Source organism: Vigna unguiculata, chromosome 9, assembly GCF_004118075.2.
Source record: "Vigna unguiculata cultivar IT97K-499-35 chromosome 9, ASM411807v1, whole genome shotgun sequence".
In the NCBI taxonomy this organism is placed as follows: Eukaryota; Viridiplantae; Streptophyta; class Magnoliopsida; order Fabales; family Fabaceae; genus Vigna; species Vigna unguiculata.
Genome location: NC_040287.1, coordinates 27,512,545 through 27,536,461, shown reverse-complemented (window position 1 = coordinate 27,536,461; position 23,917 = coordinate 27,512,545). Strand labels below are relative to the sequence as shown.

General features: G+C 33.0%; 1 protein-coding gene across 1 annotated transcript; it reads right to left on the bottom strand.

The window, feature by feature from the left end:
• Window positions 1–18,034: 18,034 nt before the first annotated feature.
• On the bottom strand, window positions 18,035–23,701 carry LOC114164195 (O-fucosyltransferase 38). The gene is made up of 11 exons (XM_028048764.1): window positions 23,342–23,701; window positions 22,681–22,777; window positions 22,407–22,474; window positions 21,904–21,992; window positions 21,647–21,824; window positions 20,901–21,029; window positions 20,046–20,182; window positions 19,706–19,919; window positions 19,417–19,601; window positions 18,683–18,778; window positions 18,035–18,398 (listed from the first exon to the last, which is right to left on the bottom strand). Exons 1-11 carry the CDS (start codon window positions 23,543–23,545, stop codon window positions 18,260–18,262), a joined length of 1,536 nt encoding a protein of 511 aa, XP_027904565.1. The 5' UTR covers window positions 23,546–23,701; the 3' UTR covers window positions 18,035–18,259.
• Window positions 23,702–23,917: the final 216 nt, after the last annotated feature.

The following is a 23,917-nucleotide window of genomic DNA, read 5'->3' as shown; positions in this document are numbered from 1 at the left end:
AAAGGCCTTTGGTCTCCAGTGGAAGATGAGAAGCTTCTGGATTACATCACCAAACATGGTCATGGATGTTGGAGCTCAGTCCCCAAACTTGTTAGTATATCTATATCTATTATCTATATATATATATATACACATACACATACTATATCGTTTCATTGATGCAACGTGCACAATGAAGGAGTGGAGTCACTTCATTCTAATCTTAATTCTGCATGCCAGGTTTGCAGAGATGTGGGAAGAGTTGTAAGTTTAGGAGTGGGTCTTATTACTTTATTTATCTCATGTTCTTCAACACTCTCTTCCTCTTTACCCTTATTATTACCTCCTTATACTACCCAAAGACAAAAGAAAAAAAAAAACAAATCTTGTACACATCGGAAACATAAACCGTTAATACAATGTTTCACTGATCATTAAACAATCATTAAACAAAAGAAATAGAAAAAGTCATTCCTATTACTACAAAAAAGTCATATCCTAAAGTAAAAGGCCTAACATATCATCGTATAATCAATTACATTTGTCTAACGTGATGTTCATAAAAATCTACTTAAAAGTGAAGATAGTTTATCTATGATATAAAGTTTATAAATAGAAAAAATAATTATTCAAGTTTTATTCGTAAAAGAAAATTAATATCCCTCTAAACTTTTGTCTCTTTTATTTTTTTTTCTAACTTATTTCTAAGATTTTAAGAGATCTGTTCATTACCTTTTAATTATCAAAATCTATCATAGATATTTGGCATAGAGTAGAGAGATCCAAGTATTGAATGCATTGAATGCATGAGTTTTACAAGAAGTTCTAGTTGATTCTTATATAGAAGTTTGTCCATCAGTAGATTGGTTTAGTCCCCAGATGAAAAAGATCTCACAATTTTCTGTCTGCTATGTAAGAATGCATGTGTTTGGGAATGCATTATACCATATCACACTTGTTTAGATTAAAATTAGGCAACTTTGTCCAAAAAATTGTTGCTGATATCTTGTTGAATTCTTTTATGTAGATATGCTATTTTTTCTATAAAAACATTGCATTTGGACTTACCTTGTTTTGGTTTGAGGCATACGCTTCTTTATCTGGTCAAGTTGCTTACAATGATGGGTACATGTCATTTTACAATGTCTTCTTCACTTCACTTCCAGTAATCGCTCTAGGTGTTTTTGATCAGGATGTTTCTGCCAAACTTTGCCTAAAGGTACTATATTGTCTTTTTATTTTTTTATTAAATTTGCTTTTGTATGTATTAAAGAATATTGAAGAACCAGAAGATAGACATACGATTCTCCTTATAAGACAGGAACTATATACTTTTTTGCTCTATGGGATCTTTATATTACCAGTTTATCTTGGAGCTTTTGAGTTGAATACATAATTTTTAATTAGTATATGTTCACACTAGAGTTTATATTCATTATTTAATTTTGTAGAAGTCTTGGCTCTGCCTTTAGGCGATGGAAAAAGGAGTTTGCTAGCAGTGATGTTCCTACATTCACTCAAAATATGCCATTACTGATTTGGATGCTTTTTTACATTTTTAAAGATGTTTTTCTCTAGTTTCTCTGTGTCTGAATACATCTGCTTTGATTGTAGAGTTCTTCCTAAAGTGTTATCAACTTAACTCTGATGTAAAAGTTCACCTAAGTACTCTGAATGCCTTAGATTTTCTCTTATCTAAGTGTTTTAATTACTACATCTTCTATTTAACTATACTAGCCTAAAGTAATACATTTATAATTTTCTTATGCAGTCTCTTTTCCCCTCCCTCTCGTTGCATGGTTGCAGTGATTATGAGATTTTAGACTTTGAAAGTGTTTGTTGATAATAACAAAGGAAAAGTTACGACAATCCGAGGGCCATTTTTAAAGCAAACCAACCCAAAGCCACTCCTATACTATGCTAAGCAAACCAAACCTTCTTTTATTCTATTGTCATGTCTGCAAAACATCACAACTCCATTTTCACTCCTTAAAATGTGAAAAACAATTTTCATTTCTCCACTGGAACAATAACACAAACATCTAATCTACTTCAACTCTTTCACTGTGCATACAGAACACAATCACCACCCCCTCCTGCATTGTTCGTCACCATGGATTCCGATTCACACAATTTGAGTAACAGTTATAGTAGAAATAAAAGTGGTTGTATTTATTGTTCTAAGAGAGAAGAATTGTACCCGTCCACGTCCACGCAATGGAGATGCAAAGTCACTGAACGAGCAACAGAGACGCACTTTAGATTTCAGAAAACGCGGTACCTATAATTGAATCTCTGAACAAAAACAAGCATCAAGGATTTCAAAGTCCGAAATTAACCACAAAAACGAAAAAATTTGAAAACCTAAAGAAAAGAAAGGGAACATCGTTACCGTTTGGAAGCAAGGTGAAATTCGAACGAAATCGTGAGCAAATCGTTCGGAAGCAAGGAAGCAACTGCAACTGGTTTAACTGAGATTGAGATTGAGAGTGAGAGTGAGATCGAGAGTGAGATTGAGAGTGAAATCGAGGAAAACGTAGCTTGATGAAGTATGAGGAAAGTGGATTTCGAAACAAAGTGAATTAGGTAAGTTTTCGAACATTGGTATACTATGTCTGTGTCTGCTTTTTAGTACTGTGTCTGCTTTTCGAACGTACAAAGTGATAAAAAGATTTTTAAAAAAAATATATAAAAAGGATATGGAAAAAAATGTGGAGGGAATTTTTCCTGGGGTTCATCATAAAACTTCTAGTATTTATGAGAGGTTTAGAAAACCTTTACTATGTGTAAAAATTACCAGAGGTTTTATAACCTCCGTTACCAAATCTCCATTAAAATTAATTTTTTTTGTAGTGGACCCAAATATTTTATATTTTATATCATTTTTTACTATAAAAGATTACCACAAAAAATATTAATATTTGGTCAAGCAAATTGATAGAAACTTAAAGAAAAGAAAAGCATAGAGAAAGAGACTATTGAATCTTTGTAAGTAAAAATAGATGAACAACTTTGAAGAAACATTATTACTGGGTGTGGTGTGGTCCTCTAACTTTTTTCCTCTTTTGCTTTTTTAATAAATTTTTTATGTAATAGTAGTGATGTGTAATATGAACCTATTTAGAGAGTCTCCAAGAAATTATAGGGAAAGAAGTATTTATGTTCTAAGGAATACATTTGTGAATTTTTATGTTTACTCTCATTGTAGAAATATAATATATATATATATATATATATATATATATATATATTAGTTTTGAAAATAATTGTTATCAAATAAGTGCATATAAGATATTTTTTATGTTAAAAAAGTATTATGTTATCTGTTTGGTTAAGAAGAACTTTATCAAAGTAATTCTAAGTATTACAAAATAAACACTTGTTTTTGTAAAAATAGAAATTTGATTGATGATTTGTGTTCTTACCATGCCTAATATACACTACAAAGACTTCTTAATATGATTCTATCTAGAAAAGAGTATCATGGTTTCAGAATTTGAATCCTCAATAGACATAAACAAAAATAAATGAAAGAAGAACGCAAAATAAGACAGAGATGGAGACAACAGAAGTGGAGACGCCACAATCTAGGATATTCATCACTCAGAGAAGATTCGCACAGGGCCGACTCAAGGGTAAAGCAAGTAAAGCACTCCCTTTAGGCCTCCAACAAAAGAAGGTCTAAAAAAATTTTACTATTAATATTTCTTTATTAAATTAATTATAAAATTATATTTAAGAAGAAAAGACCTCAAAAATATTTTTTCGTATTATAATTTTATTAAATTAATTATAAAATTGTGCTTAAAAAAAGGCCACCAAAAAAATATTTTACTATTAATATAACTCTATTAATTTAATTTTAAGTTTATGTTTGAGAATAAAATTTAATTAAATTATTATTAATGTCTATTAACTTTTATTGGTATTAAAAATGATATTTAATGAGTTATAATCTTTTTTTAGTAAATTATAATTTTGTTTACAAAAGAAAGAATGATTAGTTATCTCTATTATCTTATAATTAATCTGCATTCTATTTTCTTCTTTGATCTATATGTGACTTCTCTTACCTCTTGTTACTTTATTTATTATTATTTTTTTGCATATAATTCACGAGGAACTAAAATTTTTCTGCAAAACTATTAATTAGACTAAGGTTAGTGCATTGGTGAAGCTATTGAACAATTAAAATGTCTTTTCATTTTTTTTGTGACAAGTATAGTGAAAATAGACTTGAAAATGCATTGATTTCTACCAAGAAAATTGCTTTTGAAATGAATATAGAACCTAAGTTTTGTTAAAAAAGTATTAGACGCAAAAAGAAACAATTTGATGGAAATTTTGATAATGAAATTGTAAAATGCCTTCAAGAATCATTTAGAATTAATGAGTTTGTTTTATATTATAGATAAAGCAATTACCACATTTAATAGTAGATTTAAATAATTTAAAATATATGAAGACATTTTTTATTTTTGATTTAGTGTTAAAAATTAAAGTCACTAGATTATGCATTTTTAAAACATGATAATTTGTTGGATATTGATGGATTTTATTTATTTTCAAAATTAAATATCTTTAGAAAAATTACAGGTTTGAAAAATGATAAACCAATTGATATTTTTAGTTATATAAAAAGAATATATTCTTTTTCCAAATGCATATATAGCTTATAGAATAATGTTAACAATTTCATTGTCAATTGCTTCCATCGACAGGAGTCTCTCAAAGCTAAAGAAAATAAAAACTTATTTAAGATCAACAATGTCTCAAGAAAGATTAAATTGATTAGTCTTTATTATCTATTGAAAAAGAAATGCTAAATAAAATTAATTATAACAATTTAATAAATAACTTTGCATTAAAAAAAGCTCAAAAAATAAATGTTAAATAAAAAGACCTTTTTAGGTTTCCTTTAGGTCTTCCAAACTCTTGATCCTCCCCTGAATTCGCAACAAAGATTATCACAAAGATTTTCATCTTTGATAAGAACAAGAGTTGGAGACGCCACAATCTAACAAATTGATAAGTCAATGAAGATTCACCACAAAGAATTCAATCTTTAATAAGAACCCGAGTTCTAATCCAAGAACCAAGAAAATTCTCTCAATGAAAAACCAATTTCGGAATAATTACCATCCAAGATGTCTACAAGTGTATTTGATGCCCTAAATATACTAAGAAATGTTAAAAGAAAGCTCAAAGACATCGGACCCAAAAATAACTGGAAATTTCAAAAACAAAAACAAATTGTTCCCCCAGTGAAACACCCCAACGAGGTCACATCACTCTACACACCTAAAATTATAAAATTGTCATTCTTAGCTTCAAAATTATAAAATTGTCATTAGTATTGTTGACGTGGAAAAATGGCTGATATGGGACAAATGATGTGGCAAAGCTTTATGTGCCCAAGATGAGGTCTCCAAGCCACAAATTGCTCCATAAAAACTCAGACCTTGTGTTTGGATGAAGCATTCCAACAATGTTGAGAAGTTGAAATGCATTGTATTTGAATTGCTTACAATTAAATTCTCTTCATTTTCTAAATAACCTGTTAGGATAGAGAAATTGAAATACCTCACATTTCAATTTCATGTTTGGATAAAGGAATTGGATTTGATAAAGAAATTGAAATACCTTATATTTCAGTTTCATGTTTGCATAAAATAATTGTATTTTTTATGAGATAAATTTCATTTTAACAATACTTATTTTAATGTATAAAATTTTTAATCGATTATGCAACTTACTTAATCGATTAAAATGCACTGTCACACTTTTTTTTTCAATTTTTTCCCTTTCTTTTGGCATTTATTATTTTCTTTTCAATTTTCTAGAGGGGAGGCAACTCAAAACCAAAATGCAACAACTAATGCATGATATTTTGATTGAACTTTAAATCTCATGTATTCAAAGGCAAAGGACAAACTATGATGAAAGAGCAACACAGGAACCAAGTTAATCTCAAAAAATATCAAGGAAACATAATAGAAACCTAATAGTAAAAAAATTGTAACTGATCTAAGCACAAATATGAACACAAATATGTACTACAAAATTGCACACTCTCAACAAAGCACAAGATATTTTGTAGCTTTAAGATTTCAATCATGTAAAACAAAATTTAAAAGTTTAAACTAAGAAATAATGACAATTTAGACTAAACATGATATTAGACAAAACATTCATATCACAAAACTTGAAAAAGAAAATGCAAAAAATAGAGATATTGCACGAATTGATCAATTAAAATTTAAATTAATGGATTAAAATGACTCAACACACAACAAAAAAACAAAAACTGAATATATTAATTGATTAATTTGGCATTCAATTGATTAAATGGCAACCTACATCACACTATGTTGGTTTAAGAAGAACAAATGAATTTGAACAAAAATTCAAAGACAAGACGAAATGAAAGTATCACTCAATACAAACACATATAAACATGTAAGGAAAGTAGTAAACAAAACGGAAGTGGATCAAGATCACTTATCTCATGAAGAACCATGGCTCACAATGCCAAATGATGGAAGTGGCTCCATGAACTTGAAGCTCCTACATGTTGAACTTACAAAATGATGATGAATGAGATTGATGGAAGCAAAAGCGACTTGGGTGAATGTTGATATGTGTTTGGAGAATGGATTGGAGTGTGTTTCTTGAGAGAGGTTCGACCAACTCTCAAGGAAAGGTCTAGGAAGATAGTCTAGAAGAAAGACAATCCCAATGAACTTGAAACAAGAGAGCTACAAAATTTGCAAAGTTTCTCCATATAAATTTCAAGTTAATTTAACATGGTTGAGCACTCATATTTATAGGTTTAGGAGATGACCAAATGCTTAGTAAAAATAGAGGGAGAAAATTTGAAATCCAAATGGCTCCAAACTAGACATGTTTCAAGTGTTACTAACTAGCTTGGCAAGTTCATACTTTCCACATTGCCACATGTGCAAAATGCAAGCTAAAACTCTCTAAGAATGTGTTCTAGGGTTCCTTAGAGCCCAAGCTAGCCCAAATAAACCCTAATCTGTTGCTAAGGCCTAGTCATGGAAGAACTTATGCTAAAAAACCCAAACTGCGCACTTTGTAAAATGTTGCTTAATTTAATCGATTATGCTACTTACATAACCAATTAAATTAAGGTTGTTACACTAAAATGGCCAAAATACACATTCCAAAAGAAGTGTATGCTTAGCCACAATACAAGGCCTAAAGAAATGACTTATTCTAATATAGAGTCTTCCTCCATTAGGCTTCATCTTCTTCAACCTTCTTAGCCATGGTTTTGGTGGTTGGAATGTTTTCCATGATTTCGTACACGAGGTTTCCCTTTTTAATGGGTTTGCTTTGTGGCTCAAGCGTGAACTCTACCATTTTGTATCAATTTTGTCAAGAATTGCTTGAATTTCATCCATTTTCTTTATTTTTTCACTTTGACTCTTCGCTTGCTTAAGGCCCTGGTACAGGGCTCCTCCATATTATCCAAGGCATTTGTGCAATTGGCCTTGATATAAGCTTTAGTAATTGGGAGCCATAGCTTCTTCCTTGGGTGGTCACAAGCACTCCTTGCATCTTGCATAGTCTCGTGATTAAGCTTGGGAAGCTTAACAGTTTTATTATTCTTCTAATTGTGGGTTGCGAGATGGCTATCTTAAAAATCTCCTTAATAATTATATATGCAATGTTCATAATATAGCCTCTCATTATGCAATATAGCAATGGTGTTTTCTCAAAGGTTATGCCAGAAAAATATGACTTTGGAAAAATGTTGGAAAGCAGGAAGGTCATCTAAATTTGAGTGATTGCTTTAATGAATCACCTACATTAAGATCTGTACTTTATAACCAACTAAAACCTTAGGTTTTATTCCGAGCATCTAAAAGCATGATAAGAATTAGTTGGAGCATAACTTGGAACTAGTTTCCACTCAATCATAAGCCAGTGAAATAAAATGAGTGATTAGTTCATACAACAAGAAGCATAAACTAATTCACAAACATGTAATAAAAACATACTTTGGTAAACATAAGAGTACCAGTACAAGAGATTTCCAAAAGGTTACAACTTAGCTTCAACACTAAAGAGGTTTAGCTCCTCATAATAGATGAAAACAATACACTATATTTAAGATCTATACACGCTTATGCCCTCTAATAATGCTCATTTAAATATATATAGGAAAAATGTTTACAAGAGGCCTCTAAAAGTATCTCAAAAGAACTCTCCAAAAAAATCTACTAAAATAGGGGTACAACTCTACTTTTATAAGTTATCTAGGGTAGTGCTCATCAATGCACTTGTGGCTTCAACTACAGAGGTTTTCTTCCTACTTGGGTTTTTCTTTATGGTCCAAGCCTCATGCTTTGTTGCTTCAGCTCCTAAGATAACTTCTTTGGGATGGATTTTAGTCATAATACTTACATAATATAGGAAATGCTTCAAGATGGGATAATAACCCTTTTTCTCTTCCTCAATCCTCCTAATAAAGAAAAATAATGGCACATGGCGTTTCTGTGTTCACTATAGATCACTTAATGTTTTCACTCTCAAAGATAGATTTGTCATTCCCACCATTGATGAGCTACTAGATGAATTGATCATAACTATTATTATCTCTAAGATGGATCTACGCTCTAGGTACCACCAAATTCGTGTGGTTCTCGAAGACACACTCAAAATGATATTTAGAACACCAAATGATCAATCACTATGAGTTCCTAATCATACCCTTGGGTCTCTATAATGCTCTCTTTACATTCTAGTCTGCATTGAATGACTTGTTTAACCTTATTTATGCAAATTTATATTAGTTCTATTTGATGATATTACTTTTATTCTCATGTTTTACACTTAGACTTATTTAAACTTACTGTCTTTTGACTAGGTTTTTGCCAAATTTTTTAAGTGTAATTTCACAGTATATACAATGAACTACCCACATATTATTTCTATAGATGGAATTGCTCTGATAATGATAAAAGAGAACTATCCTACAATGGCTGAAACCATTTACTCTCATGGCTCTCTAAGGATTTCTTGACCTGCTAGATTTTACATAATTTTGTGCAAAATTATGCCACTCTTGTTGCTCATATCACCAATCTCTTGTGTTTCAATCATTTTTCATGGTCTACAAAGACAACTTGCCTTTACAAATTTACAACAACACATAGCTAAGCTTCTTACCCTTGCTATGCCCAATTTTAACAAACCTTTTGTCTTAGAGACAAAGGCGTATGGTGTTGCCATTGGTGCAGTTATGAGTCAAGATAGTGTCCCACTCACATTCTTCATTAGAAAAATGTGTCCCCGACTCCAAAGCTCCTTAATTTATGTTCGAGAGATGTACGCCATTAACAAGAATGTCAAAAGATGGAGACAATACTTATTAGGACATCCATTCTATATTTACACAAACCAAAAGATCTTGAGGTCACTTTTAACTCAAACCATTTAGACACCAAAACAACAAAAATCGATAGCAAAATTACAAGGATTTCAGTTTGAGATTTTCTATCGACCTAGATCCAACTTCATTACTAGGGATGTCAAAAATTACACGCGGGTATCCATGGATAAAACCCACAACAAGTAGGAAATGGATATTAAAAATGGATACCCGCAGGTAACAAGTACGAGTATTTTTATACCCGCATGTTAACGGGACGGGTACGGGTATCATAGTATCCGTATTCGTGGATACCCGTACCCGTTATACTCTAATTTAAATTAAAAATAAATAAAAATGATTAAAACATTAACACATTGATTTTGAATGTGTTATTTTTTATCAATTGGTTTTAAAAAAATCTTCATTTATTTGTAAATGGTCATTCAACACTATTTAAATGAGTTATTTACACTTTATTTGAACTTTATAAATGTTATGCATTGTATTTTTATCTGAATTTATGGTTAAAATTTATTTTTAAATATTAAATTTTTCTTTCATAAATTCTCGTGTGTACCCATGGATATCCATGGATATTAAAAAAATATGCGGGTACTCGCATAATGATACCAGCACGGATATGAGTACGGGTACGAGGCAAATATTTATCCAGCGGATAGGGTACGAGGGAGCTATTATTCGTACCCTACCCGCCCGTTGACATCCCTAACCATTACAGACGTCATCTTTCGCAAGTCCCAATACCCCATTTTTGCCTTGTAAGACCCATAAAATTTAATTAATTAAATAATTAATTAATAAATGTGGGTAGTGAGAGCCTTTATGTGATTAAATGTTGATTTTTGTGATGTGGAAAAGTACTTGCTCAAGTGGTTGAGAGTACTTGGTTATGGTGAGGGGACTTGGATTCGAGTCTTATGTATGTTAATTAAGTGTTATTTAATTGATTATTATTTTAATAATATGCTTAATCATTGGTTGAATGGTTGTGCATTGATTTGACATTAGCATAATTATGGGTTCAAACCTTGGTAGACCCAAATTAAACTTTCTTTTTGCCAAATTTCTTTTTGGCATGAATGTGAAAGGGCAGAAACCTTAGCTGTTGAAGGGAGGTAGCCAAGAGGGTTGGAAAACCATCATAAAACAATAATTCAATGAGCATTAAGTGGGTGTAATGTTAATTTTCGTTTTAGCCATTAAACCAATTAAAAGTGGAATTGAAATTGGGATTAAGAGCAAAACTAGTGAGAGAGAAGCCTTCTAGAGTTAGAACAACAAATTGTGCCGAAATTTTAGTGTGAGGGTGAATTTGGAGGCCAATTGGAGAGGATTAGAGCTAATCAAAGGAAGTCAAGTGCTACCATCAACAAGGAACTTTAGCATTGTCTTTTAAGCAAGGAAACCAGGTTAGGGGAGCTGAACCCAAAATTTTATGTTATTATGTTATTACATGATGTATAATATAAGATTGAATGCTTCCTTTCAAATCAACTCGAAATTCTGGGTTTCTGGAAAATTCTCAGAAACCGCCTAGCGGTCCTTTAAAGCCGCTAGGCGACTCATGCCAAAAATAGAGTAATTCTGGGTTCCTGCGGTGAATCGCCTGGCGGTGCGTAATGTGCCGCCAAGCGACACATGTGTGCCAACTAAGGATGGCAAAAATACCCGCGCTCGCAGAATCCGCGGATAAAATTCGTGGGGGATAGTTACTATCTGTGGGTATTTATTACCTACGGGTAGCGAGTATTTTAATACCCGCTTATAAACGGGTCAGGTACGAGTATCATACTATCTGTACCTGCGGGTACCCGTTACTTGCAAAAAAATTAAAATTAAAATTTAATTTATATTTTATTAAGTTAAATTTAATTAAAATTAAAATTAATAGTATATTTTATTATGTCAAATTTAATTATAATTATAATTTAATTTAATTTATAATTTATTTTTATAATTTTATATTAAAAAATTTATAAAATATATATTTTTTTAAATATTTGCGGGTATCGGGTATCCACGGGTACCCGCGGGTTTTAAAAATATCTACAGGTATTTTTTAAACGGATACCCGGTAGATAAACAGGCAGGTAACATGCGATTTTTTTTTTTTACAGGTCGAGTTGCGGGTAGGCACTATCCGTGCCCGACCCGACCCGTTGTCATCCCTAGTGCTAACCCATTTTTTGGGTTTTTTTGATGAATGGTCTAGCGGTGATGAACACCCGCCAAGCGATGCGAGCGAGATTGGCTCGATTTAGGTTCTTTTGTTGTTCTGGGCTATTATGATTGGAGAGCATGAATTTTACATGATAATGTAGTTGTGGATTATTATTAATGGTCGCGTTATGTGGGAAATCGAATTAATTGGAGGAGAAATTGCATGAACAAATCTTAGGGTTGGAATATTGAGAAACATTGGAATAATTGATACAAGAATCACATTAGGGTTTTGAATATTCAAATTAATCTGATATTAAGTAAATTCTGGATTAATTTGCTTGTGAAACTGGGAAGATGAAGTGGGAAGCATGTTTGTGAGTTGGAGACTTCGTAGGTGCAGAAATTTCTGGGTTGTAACCAAGTTTCTATACACCGCCTAGCGGCACCGTGGTGGCCGCCAGGCGCCAGTGCAAAGTGGGTAGTTTGCGTGGCTGTGAGGCATAGTGCTGGGTTTGGGTATTTTTGACGTCATGTAGTTTTGGAAATAGGATTTTGGGAAGTTATCTAGAGGCTTAGTATGAATTAATTTGAGGGTACATTTGGATTGGAGGAATTGGAATTCTTAGAACCTTGCAGTTAGTTCCTCAACTAGAATTATGATGGAGGTTAGTTGTAGGAAAGAAAGGGAATTAGGCATTGTGATTGGGTGCCTAAGTAGACTAGAGAATAATTATTGCGTCTAAGTGTGGAATAAGGAGACATGAGATTTCAAAGAATAAATGTGTAATGACATACCCAATTTATATTAAGGATTAAGGCTAAAAGTACTATGAGTTGATTGTGGCACATCATGGATGAGCAAGGTTGATCTTAAGTGAATTTAATTGGGGTAGTTTAAGATTGGTGGATTTACGCGGAAATAGGAATTTTAGGTAACAAATTGAGGAGTGTGGGAATAAAGAATGACTGATGAGTTGGGAGTAACTTAGTAAAAGTTATTGTATATGTAATGCCTGAATTAAGGATACCAACAAAGTTGTTGTGCCAAAATCAGTAATGCACATGTACTGGTGTAGCGTCTGGCGGTGGTGGTTAACCCGCCAAGCGATTGCTATGCAAATAGAGAAAACTTGGAACGCCTGGCACCTGGCGGTAGAGATCGTCCCGCCAAGCGACACTTGCAGACAAGGGCATCATAGGCGCTTGGCGCCTAGCGGTACATGTCCCCCGCCAGGTGATTTGGAAGCGTGAAGCGCCTGGTGACTCGTGAGCAGTGTCTGGCGACTCGTGAGCAGCGCCTAGCGACTTGTGAGCAACGCCAGGCGATATTGCTGCAGCAGAAATGGTGTTGCTTATTTTGGATGTGCGTGGTATACAAGGCTTTGGTGATACTTCAAAGGTCGGCTTGCTGGTGTTCCTTTAGTTGTGGCTAAGAACATATCTCTTGAGTTGTGGCTCAGGATAGGGGTTAAGCACGTGGCATTCCTTGAGTTATGACTCGGAATGACATCTCTTGAGTTGTGGCTTAGGATGGCGGATGAACACGAGGAACTCTTGAGTTGTGACTCGTGTAGAAGAGTGTTATCGGTGTGAGTGTGCGTGTTGTGGCGCGTACAGATGGGTCCGGTTAGATTGCCCTCCTTAGTATTGAGCTGACGAGTTTGGTAGTCTTGGGACGTTACAAATGTTATTCGTATTGGGAACTCCATCTGGTGTTACGGAGTGTGGTCCATAGCATGGTTTCCCGCACGTGCTCTACTAGTTATGGTTGGTAGGTGTGGCAGCAAGACATCTTTAGGTACTCATCAGAAGACGTAGAACACGGGTAATATGGTGGTGGCCATGTGACATGAAATCAAAGGATGGAATTCCTTTGGTGTGCTTGTGTTGATATATATATATATATATATATATATATATATATATATATATGTATATATATATATATATATACATATATATATATATATGTATATATATATATATATATGTTTAATTGTTAGCTCACCTTATCTGCTTGTGTTTGGCGATGATCGTGTACGCAATACACGGGAGAAAATGATGTTGCAGGTGGATCTGGTGAGGCGTAGAGCCGGAGCGGGACTAGTTTAAAAGAAAAGAGTTTTCAGAGTTTTATGTTTTTAAATAAATTGTAACATTTTGTATTACTAGACTTTGATAATTGTAATAGAGTTTATAATTATGGTTTTAAAGTTTATTTTATGATGAATTAAAGTTTTAAATTTCTCGCATTTTTGGAAAATGAACTTAAATAAATTAGGTATTATTATGCTTCTTTTTCTTATTTAAAATCCGTAATATCCGGACGGGATTTTACATGCCTCCATATCTTCTTTAGTTCCACAGTTGTTCAACACACTCCGCCCATTTTATACGTCCACAATAGAGGGTCAAAACTTGGTTTCCAAGACAACACAACAAAATTCCATGCAAAAAAAAAATCCTTATGGGTTGTTATATTTCGAGGACAAATATTCAAACCCGATGATACAGATCTTCACATGCTCTTATTATCTAAGTTCTACTCAACCTTCATCGATGATCAATTTGGGACCAAACCAACAGTCGCTCGTTTAGCTGCCTCATTCTTTCCGCCTGGCTTATACTTTGACACCAAAAGGTTTGTTCAATCTTGTTCCATCTGTCAACAAAGAAAATATATGTAGTTCTATCTCACCTTTAACAAACATAACTTTTTTATAAATACTTTCTCATCTACCTATTGTTCATCTTTCTTCTTTCCTTAAACCCTTAAACCTTTAGAATTAAGAAAGAAAAATTATCTCTGATATAGTCATGAGTATGCACCATCATCACTTTATCAAAACATTATATGTTCTTAATATATCCAATTTGATAAACAATCTCTACAATCTAAACTTAAACTCTTAAACTTGCAAGACACGACAAACCCACAACCCTTAGGTCATCCTAAGAACGAACTACTCTCATACCATTAATGTAACATCTCATTTTAGTAGTATAAAACTAATAAAATAAGACATTTCATAATAATATTCAAAATAGGAAATCCACAATCTAGAGAATTTTTATTACAGTTATCCCAAGGTATAATCATAGCAACATGAGATACATAGATATTGTTTCAAGGAAACTATGGTACAACAAGAAAATGTATAGTCTTTCTCAAGATTTTAGGAACAAATGAAAAATAACCTAACAATAAGACGAAAGCAACACATATCCCTCATGAGATAGATTAACTCATGTTTCTTTATCTGCTCACAACAGTAAAGGTGATCATTGCTAAAGAAGAAAACAAGCAAAACAGAAACATAGTAGAAGTGTAAGAGCTAATATGTAAAAGAGTCACTCTAACATCAATAAATCATAATATATATATATATATATATATATATATATATACATACATATATATACACAAATTTAAAGCATGGATATATATACAATGAATATATATATATATATATATATGCACACAAACAGATGACTCTAAACTCAATTTTCATCCCTTGACATCGAAATTCACTAGAGGCATGCACTTGTGGTGGTCTTTATGCTCTGCAGAGCCATAGCCAAAGGGGTTATCACCCTACCACACAAAAGGTTAATACCCTTTGTGCCTAAAGCCAAACAAGCCCGATAACTAGAACCTCTTACAACTCTCACCACATAACTGATTATAATGTACACGAGTGTGAAAGGTTCTTAAAGTCCAGGATACCCCCCCCCCTTACTGAATCCATGCATCAATGCATTACACTAAAGAAACGCCGCCATAAAATCTCCCCACGAGATCCCTAGAGTTACACCAAATACTTATAATGCTCATGCATCATTATACACATGCATATTCATCAACAAACCTATCAAACATTCCCTAAACAACACTTACACATAAATTATATTAACTATTAAAGTCGTGAAAATGGATATATCTATCAACAAAACCACTAAGCACCACTTAAAGAGAATATAGAACTAACAACGAAACTACCGCTCAACGACACTTACAGTGCTCAACGCAAGACCTCTTGGAAAAAGCGGTCCCAACAACACTTGTGGCGTTCAATGCTCTATAGCTAAAATTTTCTAGACTTGAAATACGAAGTTGGCGCTCAATAGTACCCTATTGTCGCTCCACACCATAGCATTCACAAAAATTGGCGCTCAGCGACATAATCTGGCACTCAACATCCTAGAGCAAAAATGCTCTCAGACCTATAGTACGAAGCTAACGCTCAGCGCTAGTCTACTACTGCATAGCACCGTATTAGCAAACCAAAAAATTCATGTTATGATTAAGTAATTGAGAACTATTTAATTGATCAACTTGGTACTCCTCTTTTAGTACCTTGGGTCAAAAATAGTTTTACATACAATAGAATTTGTACCAAATTGCTCAATTTCTAGACTTCACATTCTCATTCACAACCAAAAGCAATCACAACACTCAAAACATATAGATGTCGCCTAAACCATACAAGAACATATCAACAAATACGTCAGACTAGATTTATCAAAAATAGACAATTTCATCCTCAAGTTTTAAAGCAACAATATGCAATTCATCAAATTTGACGAAAATCACACAACATTGAGACAACTCAGCCTGCTCTAATAATATCAACCATTTTCAAACTTACAAGATGCTTTATCTATACCTAAAAACAACACAAACACTATCAGGGCATATTATTAAAACCACTGATTAGTAGAGAATCAATATTGATGACTTAAACAACACATAGAACCAAAAGAAGGATGCATAGACAAAACAAATTGGATCGATAGAAAAGGGTAAAAAACTAACTTACAGGAACGAAGAAACTAATCGATTCAAGATGAAAAGTTTGCCATGAGGATCCATCCTATGATCTCGATTCTTCAATCAAACGAGCAAAGAGGAAGAACTATTAGAGAGAAGTCACAGAACTTTAGAGAAATAGTTTCTAAAAGAAAAATAATGTGTTTTAAAATTTTAAAACTCATTTATAACAAAATTATTTATGCTAAAACATTTTAATATTAAAATAATTGAATCACATTCTTTTTGAATCATTGTTAACTCTAAAATGTCAAGACAAAATATTGGATTCTATCGAAAAAGGGCATCCTTCTTTTGTTGAACTAAGTATAAAAGGTTTGGTTAGATATTTTTTAAAAATGGACTTAGTAAAATCCCATATTTCATATATAAGAAAAAGGAAATATCCGCTCAGTTTAAGATTTATCTTAAATAATGAGTCGGACTGGACCAACATCAATCCATTTTTTTTATAGATCCGAGAGAAAAAGTTCAACAATCACTTAGTCAAAATCATGGAATTATTCATATGTTGTTGAATAGAAATGAGAAATGCCGATCTTTAATAATCGAAATGTTTTACATCGGAAAGTTTTTATTCTTATTAAAAATGTTTGTTGAATGTTTAGGACCCAACCGGCTAAATTTGTACTTCAATCTTCCCCATTATATATCATTCCATGTTGTGAAATTAGGGCAATGAATGAAGAAAAGAAAAATATGTTTTTTTTTTTATGTTGTGAGTATGATTCCACTTAGAGTAACAGTAGCCGCAGCCTAATATATACCGTGAGTTTTAATATAAAATAATATTTTATTAATCTATAATAATATATAAAGGGGATTCCTCTTTTTGTGTCCACTTTTCAAAATAATAAAGGGTATTCCTCTTTTTATGTCCACTTTTCAAAATACCGATTTTACCCCTTTAAATATAATAATTTATTAAATTTTTAAAAATTGACCGTTACTTTTACAAACTGTTTATAAAATCATATGTTTCTATTTCTCTCTTTTTCTTTATTTATCAATGGTTAGTCTTTTGTTCTAATATATTTCACTTTATTTTTAATAAATATAATTTTAATATATATATATATATATATAAATTTAATAACATTATAATATTATCACTTATTAATATAATATCACGCATATTTTAAAAATTATACACACAGGCGCGATAGCGCCTGTGTTACGCTAGTAGTCAATAATAGCGATAGAATCACAACACTCATTTAGTTAAAAAAAAAAAACTATACACATAAAATTAATATTTTACAAATATAAGTACACTCAAATTATAAAGGAAGACATAGATTTAGCTAAAAATACTCAGCAAATATCATAAAAGCTAATAAAGATAGATTTGAAACATTTAAATTAGTATCTTTCAAATTTAAGTATTTCTCATCTTTCATGAAAGACGAGAACGGGAGACTGTATTCTTAGATATTTTGAAAACACAATGTTTTTATAGGTTCTGACGTTTTTAGATTTATTAGACTTTGACCCCAACTTTCATATCATATCTCGTTCCGTTCTTGCTCTCTCTTTTCCCAGGGCTCACCTTGGGCACTAGAGTCCATAATGTACATAGCAAAGGCAATATATTCTATATCTATGTATATAAATTTAGTTCGCATAAAACATGCGTCTTCCAACTACAAAGAAGTAATTCATTTCTAAAATTAATAGATTCTAAACAAAGATAAATGTTGGCTAAGTTGCCAACATCATGTGTTCGTGATCAAGGGTATAGATAAGGCACAGACAAATCAAGCGACCAGATATGTCTAATTAGAATTACAATTTTTCAAAACCAAATTTACAGATTAACCTGTCTCTCCAAAAATAAAAGGTAACAGCAGTTTGGTTTATCGTCATGTTATTTCTAGTTTGCTTTTAGAACCACATATACACTCAGGATATGGATTTTCATAAAAGGACTCTTCAGTCTTAAATCGTGCACGGCCTTTGACTCCTGGTGGAGAACCATGCCTTTTCCTTGGAGCTCCTTGCCTACGTGTATAACATTGCAAAATATATAAATTCTTTTATTTTTATTACAGAGAAAATGAAATCAACTAAGGTTGCAAGGGAAAGAACTAGTAAAGCATGTTAGAGGAAGTAAGAATAATTAGATATTAAAAGGACAAAAGGAAATATACTTCAAAAATAAAAGAAAAATGCAGTCTGTAACCAATTTTAACTTCTAATCATCATGTTATCTTGGTAAGTGGATAATAAGGTCATAGAGGCGCCAAATGGAGAGGAATCTAAAGAATGGTATGCAAGAATGATACCTGTTCTTGTGCATCCGCTGAACCATTTGCGACAGTTCCGTTCCTTCTTCAAGCACTCCAGTTTCCACCATATCAAAAATTCCAACCAGAACTTTCCTGAAGATCAAATGAACAAGAAAATAGGAAGGGGTAAAAATGACAAATAGAAAAGTATAAATTCAAGTATTTTTCTACATAAGTGAAATCCAGAATGAGATATTAGATCATTAAAACTTCGATGGCACAACAAACATCATCGTTAAGCATGGTGCACATGCATCGCACTAGCCTGATACAAACTAACATGCATCAAATGACAGTGTAAGAAACAAACAGAGACAATAACAATGACCAAGCCTTTTCTCACTAAGGGACTAGCCACCTCAATCAAATGATGCCATAATATTCTATGATGAATCATTCTATATGCTACTAACTAACATCTAAATCTTGTTGATGGTTTTCCTTATAATTTTCTTGGTTGTCTAAACCAAATGGGATACCCCCTCTCTGATCTACTACATTTAGTGTAGCTTCAATGGGTTTTCTTACACATGTAATTTTTTTTACAACAAATACTATCCAGCGTTCTCTGCATTGCACCCATTCCCAATTCCATTTTGTCTAGTATCTCCACTCATCCAATGCAAACAGATGTAAATAGCAGAAAAAAGAAAGAAAAACAAGAATGGACACCTACAGGTGGTTGAAATGTATCAACAGGCCACATAATTATAGTTCCATGGATTCATTACCTGTCTGGATTGATTGTCTTGCGGTGACCTAAGAATCTACGGTGTCCCTCCACTGCTCTTGCCATATTTCCCGAATATGACGGAACAAATACATCACTCTCTACACATATTATGTAATCAAGTGCAGCAGTTTGGGAAGCATGATTAGTGAAATCTTTCAGCTCTTCAGGAGTTGCAAGGGATTCCTGGTACCATTAACCACAAATTAACCAAGGCATCATTACACCTCACTCGCACATTATGTGGTGTTGGATTACTTGTTAACACAGAAAAACAATGACTTACAAACCTTAAAGATTAGATTAGGGAAGCGGGATGAGAGCTCCGAAAGATGAGTGTTACCACCATAGATCTCTCCAGCTGCTATGTATATTGGTGTGGATGGTGGGTATCCAAGAGCGTGAAGAAAAATGCCCACCTCCTTTGGAGTAAGTGGACAAAATCCTCCAATTCTCTGTTCTGTAGAATTTATCTCTTTTACTTTCCAGTAATTTGTATTCTCCCTAGAAAAATTGAAACAGTTTTTTAAAAGAATTAGTACAATGATTACTTATTCTAGGGTTATACAAAAAAAAATACATTTTTTTCTCAACACAAAGCAGCTGATACATAGTAACTATTCTCTCTACCTCAAAATTCTAAGCTCTTCAGATTCTGCATCTGTCAGACCATAAGAGCAACCGGTAAAAGACAGCATATCTTTCTCATATCTCAGATGGAGAGCAATATATCTTCCTCCTTGTGATCTCAGCCGATCCACCAACCTCTGTTTTGTAACCGTCATGTATGCTCAGAACCTAATTTAACAGGAAGCCCCATGTAGACATCTTAAATGCATCAAAAGTGAAAAGGACATCTCAAACCTGGGACCATATGCATCATTTTCTAGCATGATTTACAAAAATACTGGACTTCAATCGTCAAATTGTTTAACCTAACAACTAATTGACATTCAAAATACTTAAAAACTTCAATTTTATATTCCAATACTTCTAATACTATATTACTAAAACTGTCTACTGATGAGACCGCTATATCAGCCAGCCCTATCCTAAACTAACAATATTTAATTAGTCATGATTCTCTCTCTGCCAGCAAATCCACTAAAATAAAAAATTTCCCTTTGTCCACTGTTACGCACCAGATTTGTAATATTTTTTATAAATATGAAACCAATAATAGACCGAAGAATGCTGTCTTTCCTTCACATTTTAAAGTCCGCCCATTTTGCCTTCAAAATTTCAGATATTTAGGCACAAATTAAAGAAAAACTCATTTCATTTCAATTTGTATCCTTTCAAATGCATTCTTTTCTACGTTCTCTCTGAATTGCTTGTTTTAATAAAGAAAAAAAAAATCAAAAACGGAGATTGAATCAGTGATTACATAATCATTTCATCAGTTACTAAATGCAACATGACGTACACATAATGTTTTTGCAAAATGTTTAGGATGCTAACTACTCCACTAAAAAGAAGCCAAACCTTTCCTAAATTCTCTATTGGAGGAGAAAATCGAAGCGCCTGATACATTGCACGGCATCTCAACCTCTGTATGTCAAGAGGAAGATCATTGTTTGCAAGTCGAGAATCTGATTTTGCAACATGTATCACCTGGAAGATCAAATCATTATTTGTTCAATACATTTTTTATTATAAACAAGGTCCACAGACAAAAAGTGAATTGTAATGATCATGGAACAATTAAAAATATGAGATCACTTCCAGATCACGAACACAAATTAGAAATCCCCTTCACTGAGAAGAGGCATTGAGTTTGTACACCCCACCACAAATGTCAGAAAGAAATCTAATGTCGTTGTCAATGCCTGAAACAGACATGTTTCAGAAAATACTAAAGGATGATCATTCTATATTCTTCAAATACTATTGAACTGCCCGGTAAAATATGTATCACAGCATTTCTTTGACTTTTTCTTAATATGTAACACTAAAATTTGCTTGGTTATAACTATAAATTCTTGTAAGAACTTTTCATTTTTCTACTTCTCTAGTAGTTAACGGCATTGAATACTTCTAGAATATAACAATCCCTGAGAACTATGCCTACTACATTTTCCAATTACAACTAATTTTCACAGGTTATAATTTGAGAATTAGATCTAAACAAAAATAAATCCGTGTAAGCCGATTAGAGAGTTATACAATGAAGCCACTCCAGAAAATGAGAACCACAAGAAGTTGAAGTCATATAGGAGTAGCCTGAGTACCTGATAGTCACTCCACAACCTTGTCATATCTGTATAGTAACCGAACCCAGCCCAGGAAGTAAAGTGTTTCCTGGCCCGGGGGATACCTTCCAAGCTTTTGGGAAGCTCACTAACAATCCTGATATCATCTTTCAGGGATTGAATGAAATGAAGCTCGTCAAATATATCTGAAAATACACTGTGCACACACCCAATGAGAAGATAAAGTTGGAAAACAATACAACACATATCTTAGAACAGCGTGTACCAAGAGATACCTTGAGTCTTTCCAGAATGAACGTTTATCCAATTGAGGAACAACTAAAGTTGCATTCATCATATGTGCCACAGCCACCATGTCTGATATCTATAGAAAAACTAGGTGCCATCAGTACAAACTGAAACCCTTGTACATAAAAGACAAAAACAAAACTTGAACTGCATTTCACCATAACAACGCATCATATTTAACAAATACAATGAACTGCTGAAGTATTGCGGGAATGGGAAAAAAAAGGTCAAAATGTTGTCAATTGTCAAAAGGAAAAGAATAATGAACAAAGACAACAAATAGACACTAAATTCCAGCCTCTGATACAAAAAAGGAACTAAAAAACCTAGACAGATACAAGAAAGCTAAAATAGTAACTCTTGGGTACTAAATTTGGAAACTGTAATTGAATCTAAATATTTGCTACACATGCGGTTACAAACATAAGGGCATGACTAATCTATTATACAGGAGTTACAAGAGAGTGCAAGAGAGGAAAAAGTGACTTACACCGGTTCGCATTTGATTTAGTCCCCCGTTACTTTTCACAGTTAGATAGCGATCAAATCCTTTGGCAGCTGACAAAGTAAAAATGTGGAAACATATTTTAGAGAAAGGGAGAGACAAAAATGCAAAATACAATAACAACACTGCTCTGGTTACCAAACATCCAACTATAGATAGAAGTGGCTGAAAAAAAAAACTTAACTGAAACAAATAGAACCAAGTGAAAGAAAAAACTAAACAAAAAGCTATTACAAGAACTTATGTCAGCATCTCAAACCTTTATATTTAGTAGTCCGCTCAACACACTGGTGTAAGCCATGATTAAACGGAGAATCCCAAAGTTGCTTCTTATCGTGCACATGTAACTCTGGCACCTGCAGCGATTTCAAACAAATGCAGCAGTCATTGAGTATGAAAAGGGAGGTAAAAGAAAAGTGAAGAGCCTGAACTGACGGAGTGCTAGCTAATATAGCTAGAACCAACAAAACTTGCAGATACCATCACAAAAATAAAAATCGATACTCTTAAATATGAAAGCAAACAACCACTTTGCGCACACAAATTAGTACCTGCAATGGCTTTCTTAGAGAGAAAAATAGACATGTGTGAAGAAAAATAAATGACTAGCACACATGCAGCTGCCTATCAATTATCAAAATTGTTAAATTCCTCAACTTCAAGAACTAGCCTCCCTTCACGGATTTTTTTTTTTTTTCGTTTGTTGGATGTAGAAATTCACTTAAGACAATTTGACAGAACCAGCTCAATTAACACAAATCGGTATCCGATTTGGATCTCTAATAACAGTAACGTAAATCAGATGAAAGCATCGAAGAAGATTGAGGAAATCCAGGAATTCCTTCCAGATCCTTAAATCACATTGAATTTAATTGAATTGAAAAACGATGGAGAGAATAAACAAGGGAATAGCAGAGTACCTGATGAGAATTAGATTGTCGAGAAATGAAAGGGCGTCGTGGATCTTGATCAAGACTAATGTTCCTCACGTAGAACAAGAAGACGATAATGGAGAAAGCAAATATGAAGATGGTATAGAAAGTGATGACGCTTGGGGATAGCTTTCTGGCATGGAATCTACCCGTCAAGAGGCCGCCAGAGCCATACGAGCCTCTGCTTACCATCTCTGCCCTAACCTCTCTCTTCCTTACCCAAACATCTGCATGAATTAAGTCTGACAGGGTTGTTACTGTCCAGGAAAATACAGCGAACAAAAACTATACCGTGCTTCAAAGTGCACAACGATCACTGATCATCGATGGCGAGTTTTTTCCAGTAATATGCACGGTAAATATTTGTGACTTTTTAGGTTTAGTTTTATAAATGAATAATGGCATTTTGATTTTTTTTTTACTCATTTTTAATTTATTATTCTAATTAGATCACGTGCACACACGCATTATCGCACTTGTGTATATATATTTTTTAAATATTATGAATGATACTATTTTAATAGATGATAATAGTGTAATATTATTAAGTTAATATATAAAATA